Source organism: Denticeps clupeoides, chromosome 16, assembly GCF_900700375.1.
Source record: "Denticeps clupeoides chromosome 16, fDenClu1.1, whole genome shotgun sequence".
NCBI classification, from domain to species: domain Eukaryota; kingdom Metazoa; phylum Chordata; class Actinopteri; order Clupeiformes; family Denticipitidae; genus Denticeps; species Denticeps clupeoides.
The window spans coordinates 10533365-10547480 of NC_041722.1; the positions used below are offsets into that span (position 1 = coordinate 10533365).

At 42.8% G+C, this 14116-nt stretch overlaps 1 protein-coding gene across 5 annotated transcripts in view; it reads right to left on the minus strand.

Annotated features, from left to right (window-relative positions):
- nfatc3a (nuclear factor of activated T cells 3a) overlaps window positions 1-14116 on the minus strand; it is a 41241-nt gene that overhangs the window by 4736 nt on the left and 22389 nt on the right. For 4 of the 5 annotated variants that reach the window (XM_028956145.1, XM_028956146.1, XM_028956144.1 and 1 more), the window contains 3 exons: window positions 10276-10331; window positions 9471-9606; window positions 6389-7417 (listed from right to left, as the gene is read on the minus strand). In XM_028956145.1, coding sequence (XP_028811978.1) covers window positions 6389-7417; window positions 9471-9606; window positions 10276-10331 — 1221 coding nt within the window. The remainder of the gene's footprint in view (window positions 1-6388; window positions 7418-9470; window positions 9607-10275; window positions 10332-14116) is intronic. The other variant, XM_028956147.1, reaches the window with a different exon arrangement.

The following is a 14116-nucleotide window of genomic DNA, read 5'->3' on the forward strand; positions in this document are numbered from 1 at the left end:
TTTACCACTACATCCTTCTTTACCTCTTCTAAAAAGAACCAAAAACCTAAATGTTGAATTATGAAAAAGATTCAGTTTGGTTCACTCTGACCAACTTGCTGACTTATTGTGAATTTCAATCTAATAAACTGGGTTGAAGTGCAATGGGATATTGAGTGCGCTTCTGGAACGCTGTAATTGGACGGGGTAAATATGGAAGAGATAAATCTGGTCCACCGCTGCGGCATTTCATTTTATTTTGGGAGATGTTTCCATGTGCTGCAGACACAAATGCAATGTCTTTGTCTCTCCACTTGTTCTGTCTGTCACATGAACTAGCCCACGTCAGCAGCTCTTTTTCATTAGTTTTTTACGAACTTTTAGTATTTTTAAGGATTTTAAACATTTTCCAAACATTTAAAGAAAACACATCCACCCCAACCTAACCACACCAGCAGCTCAAATGCAAATGGTTGTTTTCATCCTTCATCCACTTGACTGGCCATCTAGAGATCCTGAACGCGACTCTGCTAAAATGTGGTTATTTGCACCATATTTACAAAGAATCATAAGCCCAGCAGAAATAGCTCAACTCAACGGTCGATTTTTGTGATCTCAACTGTCGCCACGCTTTCAGAGTGTTCTCACTGAATCACACGGCGTTTTAACTGCACAATTCCATGATTCACCTCATTTAACTATGAGGCGTTCTTGATTTCACTCAGTCACCATGGAGGGGATCCTGCCCAGATGACTGGATGGGGACATCCCTGTCATCCTCTGATCCTTCTCTGTTAGATGTTGCTGGTGAGGGTCCTTAAGAAGTAGTGTGTGAGCAGGGGAAAAGCAACAGCCTCCTTCAGAAATCGAAATGGGCAACAATGAAGATTGTGTCCAGATCAAGTGTCCAACGATTCATTATGTTCTTTTTTTTTTTTTTTAACCATTTGAAACTGATGAAAAAAAAAGGCGTGGAATGAATTTAACATTGAAACCACCAGTCAAGTACTGTGTAGGTCTCCTCTAAATCACTTGACTGGTCTGACTCATGGGGACTCATGGGCTCGCATGGGGACTCGAACTGCACCAAGCAGTGATACAGTGTGTGTCTCTGGTACCGCACCCTGTCAGTAACCTTCACGGCACAGAAAAAGCTTTGTGTTTTTGCAGAGCTGTATGTACCTCAATGATATTTACCTGTCACTGGGTTTTTATGTTTTGGCCATTTGGTGTATGACTGTAAATCAAACATGACTGGAAAAACTGAGTCTCAAAAAGAAAGACATAGGAAATATTTATGTTCAAAAGATGAATAAATGCAGCTAAAAAGACCAAATGAAAAGGCTGGACTAATTCTATAATTTTTTAAAATCCTGTGTTTAAAAGAAACATTTAAATCTGAAATATGCTGAAAACATGTTAAAAGACTTTTTTTGGTCCTACTATGTAGGACTGAACTGTGGACTGCGCTTGTTGCTTGTCTCCGGTCCCAAACTGATTTCTGGCTCTAGTGGCTGAAACAATAAAGCTGTAGTCGTTGTAATCAGAGTAGAGAATATTTTTAATTTCCATGATTTTAAAACAAACCTCATATACTCAGTATTTATAGAAATATTCCAATTTGGCAAAATTTGCATTTTCTGTGTGCATTTGTATAATAAATGCAGTTTTATGTGTGTTCATGCATCTGTACGATGGCTGCTAGGCATGTCTATAATGAGAATGAAGGGATCTCAAAGCAAATCTCGAGCAAAAGCTTTTCACAGCTTAGTCAGTCACCTCTGAGAATCAACTGTGGATTTCCTATCTCAAGTGCTCACAAGAGATTCTCAATCACAAAATGCCTGCCTGTTAAAATCCATTTGAAGAAAAAAAAAAAAAAAAAAACTCACTGTGTCACCTACACAAGTTCTCGAAAGCTGAGTCTCTTTTGGTGCAGCGAGAGAGGCAGTTCCAATATCTGAGACATCCTTGTGAAACCTGCAATGGTTTGTACACCTAGCAAATTACAGACGGCCGTTATGACTCATCTCCGTCACTCTTTCGCTATTTATAAAGACTGGAATATGATCAGTATGATTCTGTTCCTGATGTGGGTTTTGATCAAGAGGAAACATTTCAGTCAATAACGTTTGAACCGCTCTTATTTTTGTAGGAAATAACATAACTTATGAATTAAGCTTGAAATAAAGTGTGTACACATAAAAAGAGATATTTGTGACCAAACGCATTCAAAGGGTGTCCTGGACTGACACCCAGGCAAACACCTTGAAGGCATCGCCACAGACACATTAAGCAGAACAGCGGAGTCGCCGGCGCGCTGCACTGCCAGCATGTCTACGTTTCTGTTATGCTCCTGAATGTCTAATTGTACGGAAAGATGACACACAGTGCCCGTTTCCACTTGTTCTGGTAGGCCGCAAATGTTTGTGTTTCAACTTAGCAAGGCAGAGTTCGGCTCAGTCTGGCATTTTCCTACCATGGCTGGGTTTTCCCTTTCAGATGGACGTGGAGTTTTCTATTAATTTAGCACGGCCGGTTTAGCGGCCGGCCACAGGCCCGACTCAGACTTGGGCTGCACTACAGTTTCCATTTCCGTAGACACGCCACTTTTGCTGTGTGGCCAAGCTAGAAGAGACAGGCCACTGGGGATGGAATTCTGAAATATAGCATGCAACCGCGTGACAAATCTGTTAGAACTAAGAAAAATCTGTAGGTTGTGCCATCACGATTGTGACATTTTATTTGCTGCTTTTCTTTTTTGTTTTATTTGCATTACTTCAGAGCCTAAACATTGTTTTAATAATGCACATACACCTAATGAAAAGCGATGTATTTACTGTGAACACTGCAACATGAAATTGCTTCATTAATTAACTAAATACTAATTGCGTAGATGTGTCTATTAACTCTTTTGACGTTTTGCTTTCTCCAAGTTATCTAACCCTCCACTTTCACTTTTAACTTAAAACCAAATTCTGCCCACAGTGTGGTGTTTGGCTTTGCAACTATAATTCTCCACTTGCACAGTTAAAGAGAAGAATCTCTGCATGAAAAGACACCATTGAACAAACACCAGTCAAACATGACCAAAAACTAGATATTTCCAATACAAACATGACATTTTTGTTAATAAAGACTATGGCCGTAATGATACAAAAATATCACAATCATAGGTTGGCGGGAAAATATCTAATCTGGTATTAAAAGAGTTTTAAGATATGCATATTATTTTTCATAGCTAGAAGTAGTATATGTATTTAATAGTTTATGGTTCTATGTTTATGGCCAGGTAGAAGAATTAGATGAAGATAAAGATCCCCAAAGTGTTTTACGCATAATGTACTTTGGCATAATTACCCATAAAGATGCTAGAACAACAACTCAGATTGTTATAAAGATGCGAAATCGAGTTATACTTGCTGTCAGTGAGAACCGGGGCTGCAGTCATGTTCATCTGTACACAATACAGTCAGCGAGTATTTTTGACAGAGTAATAAAAACAATAAAAATTATATGTTTCATATAATGCTCCATAATTTCTAGGTGCCATAGACCTGCATGTTATAAAACGATGACCACAGTGCACTATATATTCGCTGGACTGGTGGTTAAATATACCTTGAATTTAGTTTGAATCCGCTATGGTCCCCACGAATTGCTGAAGTTCTTACGTCACTTTATTTTGCAGAGGATCTGCTACAAGTGCTTTTGTAGCGGTTCTGCTAAGTGCACCAAATCCACACCAAAACGTCTTTTTCAGATAAAGTTTAGACTAACATTGAACGAATTCATTTTGAAATACCATTTTGTATTAACTGTGAGATCTACTGAGAGATGTGGTGAGGAATAATCCCAGAAAATCGGTGTGCATGCTTTGAGCAGGTCTCACCGTGTGTGTAATATTAACGTCTCTCGCTGGGAGATTGGGAGTATGAGAGTTGTGAGTAGTGAGTGTGTGTGTGTGTGTGTGTGTGTGTGTGCTAGAGAGTCGAGAGACATCTTTCACAGGGTGACTGAGCAGCAGGTCCTGCCTATTATTAACCCAGATCTGTGCACTCACACGGCGGAGGCAGCTGCGCTCCCAGGCTGGAGAGCAAACAAAGACGCAGGAGCGCCATGCACACGCGCTGACACACGTACATACACGTGCGCACACACACAAACACAAGAAGCCCCTGCCTGAGTTAGCTGCACAAACACCGGCCTGAGTGAGGTGATTAATTAGATAAACACACAGGTTGGCACCACAAGGGCCTTAAAGTCTGTCACCATGACTGCCATAGTCAGCGACACAGGAGGTTTTTACACTGGAGAGGAGAGGAGAGGAGAAGCGAGGAGATGAGAGTAAGCAGTGCAGGGGCACGAGTCCAGCTCATTACGGCAAATATGGTCAGACGGCACACACTACAGACCTTATGACACGCTAATAATGTCTCTCACTGCACACAGCATATGGCCTCAAGCCGCCAACTGTAACAGCTTCTGACTGGGATGATGGCAGCATCCTAGACTTCCTGCTAGAGCTTTAAGCTCTGAGGGAAATATGTAGCCCAAGCGATAAACGTACTGATTGTCAGTCGGCGTATTCAGCCACATCAAAGCGCACTGTGTTTATCGGTGACGTTTTGTCATGTTCACGATGACGTCTGTGAAAGAAAACTGTGAAACGGAAAAAATCTTGATGATGTGACAGTGTTTACATAAAATAAGCAAAAAGATCTGGGCCTTGACAGAGTCGGTACAGAACAGGCCATTTAATCATGCTTATTAATAATTCTGCCATAATCTGGCATATGTACATGCATTTAGGAAACAACAGCAGCATTTTCTTTTTCACTTATTTCAAAATTGTCTGGCCAGCACTACTAATGAAATTCAGTAGAAAATGTTAATTTGAAATCAGTATTCAAATCATCATCATCATCATCATACTATAATAAAAAATGCAATAATGCCACAATCATAATGCTAATACCCACTGAAAAACAAAACACTTTATCTTTGGAAGGGTTATACAGGATGAATTAGCAGGCTTATAGTTCGAAAACCTTTCCTTGTTTGTTCTAAAAAGCTGCACACAGGTGGGCTCATGTCATTTCATGACATCTGAGCCACTGACATGTCACAGGAGAATGGAATTAGAGAGAAAAATGTTTTCTGTTGTTAAATCGGGTTCATATGCCAATAAAAAAAAATCCAATTAAATTCGTTTTGATGAGTTCCAGGTTGCCATAATAGAAGGTGAATTTATTCTGGGCGGGGGGGCTCGATACAGTATGGCACATGTATTAAAAACAGCTGAACGGCAAGCGAGGAGGCAGCAGGAGCGCTGGCTCCCCTCCCCATCTGCCCATCAGTCTGTGGCCCTTCCCTCCGCACCTCCTGCCTGGGCCCCGCCCTGACGTCACCTAAGCCATCTGCCGTCTTATGGCAGCAGTTTTGCAATGTGATGTGCTGCTCTCCCCTTTGCACTGACTTCTTCGTCCATCAGCAACTCTGCAATAATACCCATGTCTGTGAATGTTTGTGACACAGAATAGCATTCATGCTTTATACAGGAGTGACTGGGAGAGTGTGTGTATTTGTGTGAGAGTCACATCAACAGAGAGCTTTGGTTTATTTACAGGACTGACCTCCTTAAAACTCGAAAACCTTCATGGGATGCAACGTGGCTTTAGAATGTTACTGCGGCTATAAATAGTCATGGCTCTGGGAGTTTACGATTCCGGGTGGAATGCATTAGCCCAAAATTTCTCGCTCAGATTCTCTCTGAGCCCACCCCCCTCCCAGTCCACGGCAGAGAGTCTGAGAAACCATCACACCATTTCCACCAGTCCAGCAAAAAAGGTGAATGTGTGAATGAGTGCGTGTGTAATTTCTGTGTCCACGCATGAGGGCTGAAGCAGCTTTTTCACACTCGACTTGGCAGAGAATGGGCCGTTTTTAATTACACCGAAACGCGGCGGCTTACCCAGAATACAGAAGCCCCTAATGCAACCTGCTCTGGCTTCTTATTAACTTAGTGACATTTGGATGGCCATTTGAATATGTGTGGGTTGTTAGGAAGAGAAGGACAAGGAATAGAAAGGAAGAAATGTTCAGTTGTTTATGGCACATTACATTCTGTACACTTAAACATGTCATCATTTCACTGTGGCTAATTTTTGACGCATGATCCAGTTCTAAGGGATGCACAGGGAATAAATGATATTCTGTTATATACTATTCTATTCCCTCATGGTGAGTATACTCAACGGTGGTTGTGCATTAAAACCGCGTCAATCAGGTCACGTTTAACAATGATTCCAAAATGATGTTCTAGGCTTAAGATTCGGAACTACCCTACAGTTTGCACGACGTGTTGTGAAGGACTAATGTATAGGTACAGAGAAGCACAGGGCCTTACCATCATCTAGTGTGATGTCCTGCAGGCCGATGGATCTGAAGGTGAGCTCCCGGTCCTCGGGCTCCTGCTTGATGTTCAGTCTCTCCCCCTCTGCAGGGAAGGGACTCTGAGGGGCCAGAGGGTGCACCATGGGCCCCTGTGTTTGCAGGCTGCTGAGGACCGGGCTGCTGGCCTGTGGGGACGGCTGGCTGGAGTGGGAGAGTGGCCCCAGCGGGCTATTAGAGGTTGGGGATGGAGAGGTGGGGGATTGGTAGGGCAGAGTGTGGAGCTGTGGGGAGGAGGGGCCCGAATGTGGGGAGGCCACCATGTGTGATGGAGCACTAGAGGGAGTAGGGCAGGAGGCTGAGCGCTGACCGGCAGGATGGTAGCCTAGCGGACGTTGCAGCTGTGGGGTAGGCTGGGGTATGCTGTGGGTGGGAGATGGCATCTGGGTGGGGTTTGGGCAGTGGTATCCAAGAGAATGGAGGTGTGGAGAGGAGTGTGGCATGGGCTGGTTGCTGGGGGCAGAAACAGGAGAAGAAACAATGGGGCTGGAGGCTGTGGCCACCGAATTCGGCGCTGAGGTCGGTGAGTGGTAGACCATGCCGAGGCCCAGGGAGTGGCAGCCTGCAGGATCCGTCTGGAAGGACAACCGCTCATAGGCCTGGGGGGAGCCGGTGCTCATGGGAAGACTGGGCTGGGTGTTGAAGGGCAGACTGTGCTGCATTGATGGGTAGGGTGGCCTGGCTGGTTGTGCCGGTGCTGGGTGGAAAGCCATCTGACAGTCAGGGCTGGCATGGAGGCCACGGCCATGTAGGTGAGGCAGGTGCTGGAAGGTAGGGGAGCCCATGGGACCGCAGGCGGGCTGCAGGGAGTGCAGGCTTGGGCCCAGGCCACGTGGAGAGCTAGACAGAAGGCTGTCTTGTGGGTGGCCGTGCTCAGGGGAGGGCATCTGGGTTCGGACGAGGCTGGCACCATGGGCCAGGGGCATGGTCATAGGTGGCACTGTGGGCGAGTCAAGTTCATCTCGATGCTCCTGCTTTATTAAAACTAGAAGAAAGGACACAGAGACACACTAGTTACAAAAGAAGGTTGAAGGAGAACAGGCCACCTGACCAGCTAATCTGGGAATATATGGGAATCTGCACACTCATCCTATTATAGCACTTCAGCAGTACCTGCATTTATTTTGTCATTTGCAGTAGTTTATAAAAAAAAAAAAAACGGCTGATTATGTATCACTTAAAAATGCTGATCAGTAGATCAGCCACAGCTACACTGATGGCAGCTTCAAAAAGTGAGAGAAGAAAATGTCTTTACTCCATGTATTTACGTCATTAATAACATGCAGATACTTAAAGGTATAAAAAAGGAGCTGTCTGTGGTGCTGATCCCTCCTGGGTTGTTAAGGGTTTAATCGATTTGGGGCAGTACGAACAATCCAGAACTGTACAATAAAATCGAGCAGTAACCCACTTCCCGATCTGGCACTTCCAAACTACATGGTGATGGGAGATATTTTTACCCAGCTCTGAATTGGGGGAGCATATGCTGCCTGTTTTCAGTGCCATATAAACTGTTTTATGGGTGAAGCAGAACACCCCGCAGGCCCACCCCAAACTGGAGGAGAAACCACATCACGGCCTCATCCTGCCTTGCCTGTCCCTCAAAAAAATCTAAGAAAAGTGCAGAATAGTGGTCTGAAAATAAAGGGAGGAATGATTTGACAAAAACAGAATAACAGGGCAGTGGTGGCCTAGCGGTTAAGGAAGCGGCCCTGTAATCAGAAGGTTGCCGGTTCGAATCCCGATCCGCCAAGGTGCCACTGAGGTGCCACTGAGCAAAGCACCGTCCCCACACACTGCTCCCTGGGTGCCTGTAATGGCTTAAATGCAGAAGACACATTTTACTGTGTGCACCGTGTGCTGTGCTGCTGTGTATCACAATGACAATCACTTCACTATCACTTTGGATAAGTGTCTATTTCTTCCTTTTGGAGCAGTGGAGAGAGAATCTATTACAATAAAAAAATTGAGGCTTAATCTATAAACATCAAATCTGTAAAGTGTGTGAATGTGGGTTTAAGTGAGTGAGTGCCCATGCATTTGTGTGTGAAAGACAGACACAGCAAAAAATGTGCCAAAAGGTTTGCTGCAGCCTACGCGCTGCTGTGGCGGGGTGCCGAACCTGAGCCGCGACTCCGGCCATGCCATTTCACAGCAGGCGGTTGTCACGGCAACCAGAGCAGCCATGGCTTCCTCACCATACTGGAGGCAAAGGCCCCAGCTTCCTGTGCTTGTGTGTGATTGGCTGAGCCCCGCAGAGTTAGCGGGAAAAACAGGAAACCCTAGCTGAGTGGGTGCAGTGCGGAGCGGAGAGGGTGGGCGGAGGGGAGGGGTCATGTTCACTCTCTTCTCTCGTGCTCTTATCAGACCAAAAAAAATTTCACGTGCTATTATTCCGCCAACACATTTCTCGGTTTGAGTAACCATGCAAAACTGAAGCAAAAAATACAACATATGACAATGAAATTGCAAGCACACACAGAAAAAGGCACACGCACCCCAAAAAAAAAAAAAAAATAAATAAAAAAAATATATATATATATACGTACATACATACACACACACACACACACACACACACACACACACACACACACACACACACATATATATATATATATATATAAATATAAAAAAATTTGTGTCTGATGCTTCCCCAGAATGAAACGCGACTAGACTTAAAAACCAATGCAGGCGCACAAGTAAGTTTCCTGGAGAGTGTGATATTTGCACAGCTTTAACAACTCATATGCAAATATGTCAGAATCAGGCTGCCATAGTATTTAAGACTGTTTTACATGAACGGTTGGCAGGTGCGTAGAAGCAGCTCTTCTTAAACCACACCCATGTAAACTACAGGGAAAAAAGTGCACATCTTCACAATATAAAATGTTGGATTAAATTTAAGATTCAAAACTTGTTTATATATAGTTTAGATTTATGTTTGTAGTTTTGAGTGACAAAAAAAAAACATGCACACACCAAACTTTATTTTCTTAGTAATGCCATATAGACACATAACTCAGCATCAGGCCTACCAGAGAGATACGTGAAACGCTGAGACTGACTTCTTTTCCTCTTCCCGTTGCAGACGTAGAACTGCACCTGGACTGCCGAGGTCACGGCTTTGCTGTGGTAAGGAGGGACCTCCACCACAAGACTCGACTGTGCCAACAAAATTTGCAAATACATTTGTTGATTTGATGATTACTAGAGGATGAGCTCAGAAATTTCATGTTTTCCTTCCTAAAGATCCAAATTGAACACACTGACAAATCAGTCAATGCACATACTCTACAAAATGTTGGTTGTAGAAGGACAGATTCATTTACATTTACATTTACATTTATGGCATTTATCAGACGCCCTTATCCAGAGCGACTTACAATCAGTAGTTACAGGAACAGTCCCCCCCTGGAGCAACTTAGGGTTAAGTGTCTTGCTCAGGGACACAATGGTAGTAAGTGGGATTTGAACCCGGGTCTTCTGGTTCATAGGCGAGTGTGTTACCCACTAGGCTACTACCACCCTCTACTACAACATTCATGACAGGTAGAAATGCTGAAGTGAAACTGTTGAAACTAAAGACATTCACAACTATGAATTCATTGTCCAACCCAACTTCATTGTCTTGTCTATCTGGCCGTTACAACACAAGTAATGACCGAAATGGAGTCAGTGCTCTGCAATCATGGGGTTTTTCAGAAATCTCTATTAAATATCTATAAATAAGACGATTAATCTCTTTCATTATCTTAATAAGATAAACTCTTGGATGAACTCTTGGAGATGACAAGAAATTGAAGTATATAAAGAAAGAAAACCGGCAAAGAGAATACTCACTCCTTGGCTTTTATCACGGACAATTTTGGCCTCCACTTCCCACTGGGGCCGTCCATCTGAAATGAAGAGGACCACATGAGGCTTCACTTTGACAGATGAACTCCTGTTGGCCCTAACAAGTGCAGAGAAGCTGTTCGGGGACTACTGAAGTCCATTTTCCAGCTGACTTTTCAAACCATCTCATAAGTGCAGGGAAATCTACCATCACTACTCTAAAGCTCTGTCCTCTAAGGTTTTGTAGTCCAGTTCATAAGTTATTTGACTGTCTGTGAGTACTATGCTTTAACTGATGCTTGTCAGTGCAGTAGAAACAATTACCATTCTAAAAACAGATATCTGGAATCAATTTTTTCCTGTAAGGAAGCTGTTTTTTTCCCCCAGTGTCTATTTAGTCTTTTCATCAGTCCCATGGAAAAGCTGGGACTCCACACAAGCTTCTGAAAGGGGATGCTGGTTACTTCTCAGGATCTGTGACATCTAATGATGTGATTTTTATAATCACTCTAACCCCAAGATGAGTCATCGAAGTCAAACTACACTGCCGCTTGTCCTGTCTGGAAAATTATGGAGAGACGAGTGGAATATTTATTTGATAATGCCGCCAGATTTCTGGGCAGGAAATGTCCTGAGTTTTCCTACTATGATTTTGATGATTGGGCCAGACCTCTCATTGAATGCAGCCAATCGAAAAAAAACTTGGTTGGGGAAACACTGTGAGATAGGATCTGGCCCAAGACTACTCATTTGAGAAAGAGCGGAACTCCAGAGCGCGCCCTCAGCTTCTGTTGTTCGGTGACACACATGCTCTGTTTGTGGCTGGTGCACAGGTGTCCCACAAGGATGCCTCCATCGGGCCGGCCTGACGAAACCTCTGCACCTGTGCGTCTCCTCCACCCAGCGGCTTCCCCAAAACACTGGTGTGGCCCGCCTGCTGTGCTCAAAAAGGCTGTGTTTACAACACAATCTCCACAGTAATTGCAGAGAGGCATATTATTATTTGCTATAATATTTTGTGCTGGCAAATTACTAAACAATGATAAATAATTATTGTTCATTCTGAAAGGAAATAGTATATCTGTTCCAAGTTACAAAGCAGACTCAATATTAAACAAGTCACCTCTTATACATTTCTTAAAGAGTATAGCATGTATGTAGCATGTATGCAATAATGTTATTAACTGGCTGATTGTATTTTAAAATATTGATTTGATTCAGGATTTCTGGAAATCTTTGATTTCTGAAAAGTTTCTCATGTTTTTAAAAGTAGTAAGTAGGTTTGGTATGGGGTTACAGCGGTTTTCTGGAACTGTCTGGCTTTAAGGGTGTGATGACATGAAAAACAAGAAAGAATTTTTATTGAAAATGTAATTGAGTTTAAAAGAAATATTAACCAGTGGTCTCATTTTAATGAACACTGTCTGAGACCAACGGGGTCATCTATTAAAAAAAAAAAGGTTTCTTGGAAAACAAACTTTGCAAAATTATTGCAAAAAAAACCCCCCAAAAAACAGAAGCCACCCAGAAATTATTTCAGTTCGGAACCGTGGTGAGTGGATATCTATGTATGCCGACTTGCTGTCAGAGAGGCTTTTCAGCAATCAGTGAACGACCTTGGATGCCTCTGACTTCAGCACAATGTATTTCTGCAGCACATGTTGACATTCAACACGCAGGGGAGAGAGACCCACATGCGCCGAGCAAGAGCAAGTTCAAACAGGAATCCAATACCGTACCCAATGAGAGCAAACCATGCTGCATCTACCCCTGAGAAACATCGCAACCTTTCAGGCATAATAAACTGCAAAAGCAGGACATCACTTTAACAGGCCGCACGGCAGAGAAAAATAAAATGAAATAAAATCACTTGCATTATTAGGTTTCTGTATGGATCTAGCACTCTTGTCTGAATCAAGCTTCAGTGCACCACTCTGTCTCTGTGGAACTGTCGCTTTGTGCTTTGGCTTCCGACAGGCCTTCTCAGTGTCCAGGGTCAGGAGGAACAGGCCTCAATCCACAGCCAAGCTTGTCAGCGACCAGCCAAAAGACAGCACGCCACCCTGCTGGCACAGCTTAAATCAACTAGCAGACGTCAACGTGCACGTGCCCAACTTGGATCAGAACTCAACCCACTGTATAATTTTTCCTCATCTGCACACAGGTTGACAAAGATCTGAGTAAGGGGCCAGCCAAAGCCATAGTCACAATGTTCAAATATAGATGTCTCTTTCCTTCCTTCATCATATCTCCCTCTCCTCAATGCAAAAATGGGACTACGTGTAAATTGTAGGTGTAATTTCCAGCAATGCCCTTACTTATCCATAAGGAATTCATTGAAGTTTACTTTCTAATTTGATCAAGCAACAATGCTCGATGCAAACTACTTGGGGGCTCTTTCAGAAATATCAGCACAATGCGTTGAAGGCCATTCAGCTTCCCTGTTTCATTAAGCACCGAGGGCAGGCACAGACTGGCTCACCAAATGCCACCCGTTCACTCTTTCCAACTGGGACTCGTCTGTACACGAGTTTTAAAACTGTTGCAAATTGCACATCCATATGAGATGGAAAGATCCAGGCGGAGAGGAGGAGAAGAAAGACAGACAAACTGACAGTGGGTGTCTGCATACCAGCTAAAAACAAATAATGGAAAACCACAGCACCTAAGCTCATCTTTTTTACAAAATCCTCACTACGGGCCACCCAAAATATTAGATCAATGGAACAAGTTTTGAAACTACCCACCCATTTCACACAAAAACCTCAGCCACAATGTTCTTGTTCTTTCCACAGCAGTAAACTGGAAAAAATCTAAATATTACAGATACAGATCCTGTTACAGATACTCACTGTTGCATGAAACAACAGTGTGAATTATAACAACACATTTAAAAACACAACTACATGCAATCAAAAATGGAGGCTTTTTAACTTTTCATTATGTGAGATTATGAAGAATGAAGAAGATTCAAATATGATGATTGTACATATGATGAAATATGTACATTAATATGGGTATACCAAATCACTATACAATTTTACTTTTCCCAAACAAGGGCTAGCATCTGTACTTTGTGTATGGTGCTTGACAAAACAAGTGTGTTAATGAGTCATATTTAAAAGAAAAAAATATTTCAGTAGCGTATCCTGATGTTTGTGTGTGTTAGTGTATAACACACAAGTGAACTAAAACTGGAGGAAGGTCACAAATTTGACATTTCTTCATGTCTGTAGCTCTTTCTGTTTCTCAAGGTATTGTGAAATTCCTCTCTGATTCAGACCCTGATAGCTCATCAGCAGCAGCACACAGCCATTGGTTAATGATCCAAGGGAGCCTGGAGGGACAAGCTGACGTATGTTCAGATGGGCTGCTGATTCTTTATATGCCAGCTGCTCAAGAATTGCCCCAGGATAAGGGTCCTTTAGTGCATGGCCTCAGAAAAATCCTACATCAGCCCAACATTGCTCAGCATGGTAAGTGGTGGGAAGCTGATTTTAATCAGAGGGGTCTAATAATTGACTAAAAACAAAGCATACTTTAGATTTAAAAGCATACCTTTTTCATTTTGTAAAAAAAAATCAAATGTTAAGTAACTGATGGCTAACACCTTTCGATTTCACCTTTCATAACAGAGTTCTGCTACTACTAACACCAATTAATTATCATTAAATGAATTATACAGGTCCTGGGCCAGTTGGAAAAGGTATCAGAAGAGGCTTAGCCTCATAACCTGTGAAGCAATTTAGGCAGTGAACATAGGAAGCAAATTTCACCTAAAAATAACCTGAAGAATTTATCCAAAAGACTAGCCTTTTGGATAAAAGTAATGATTTTGAATCATTTT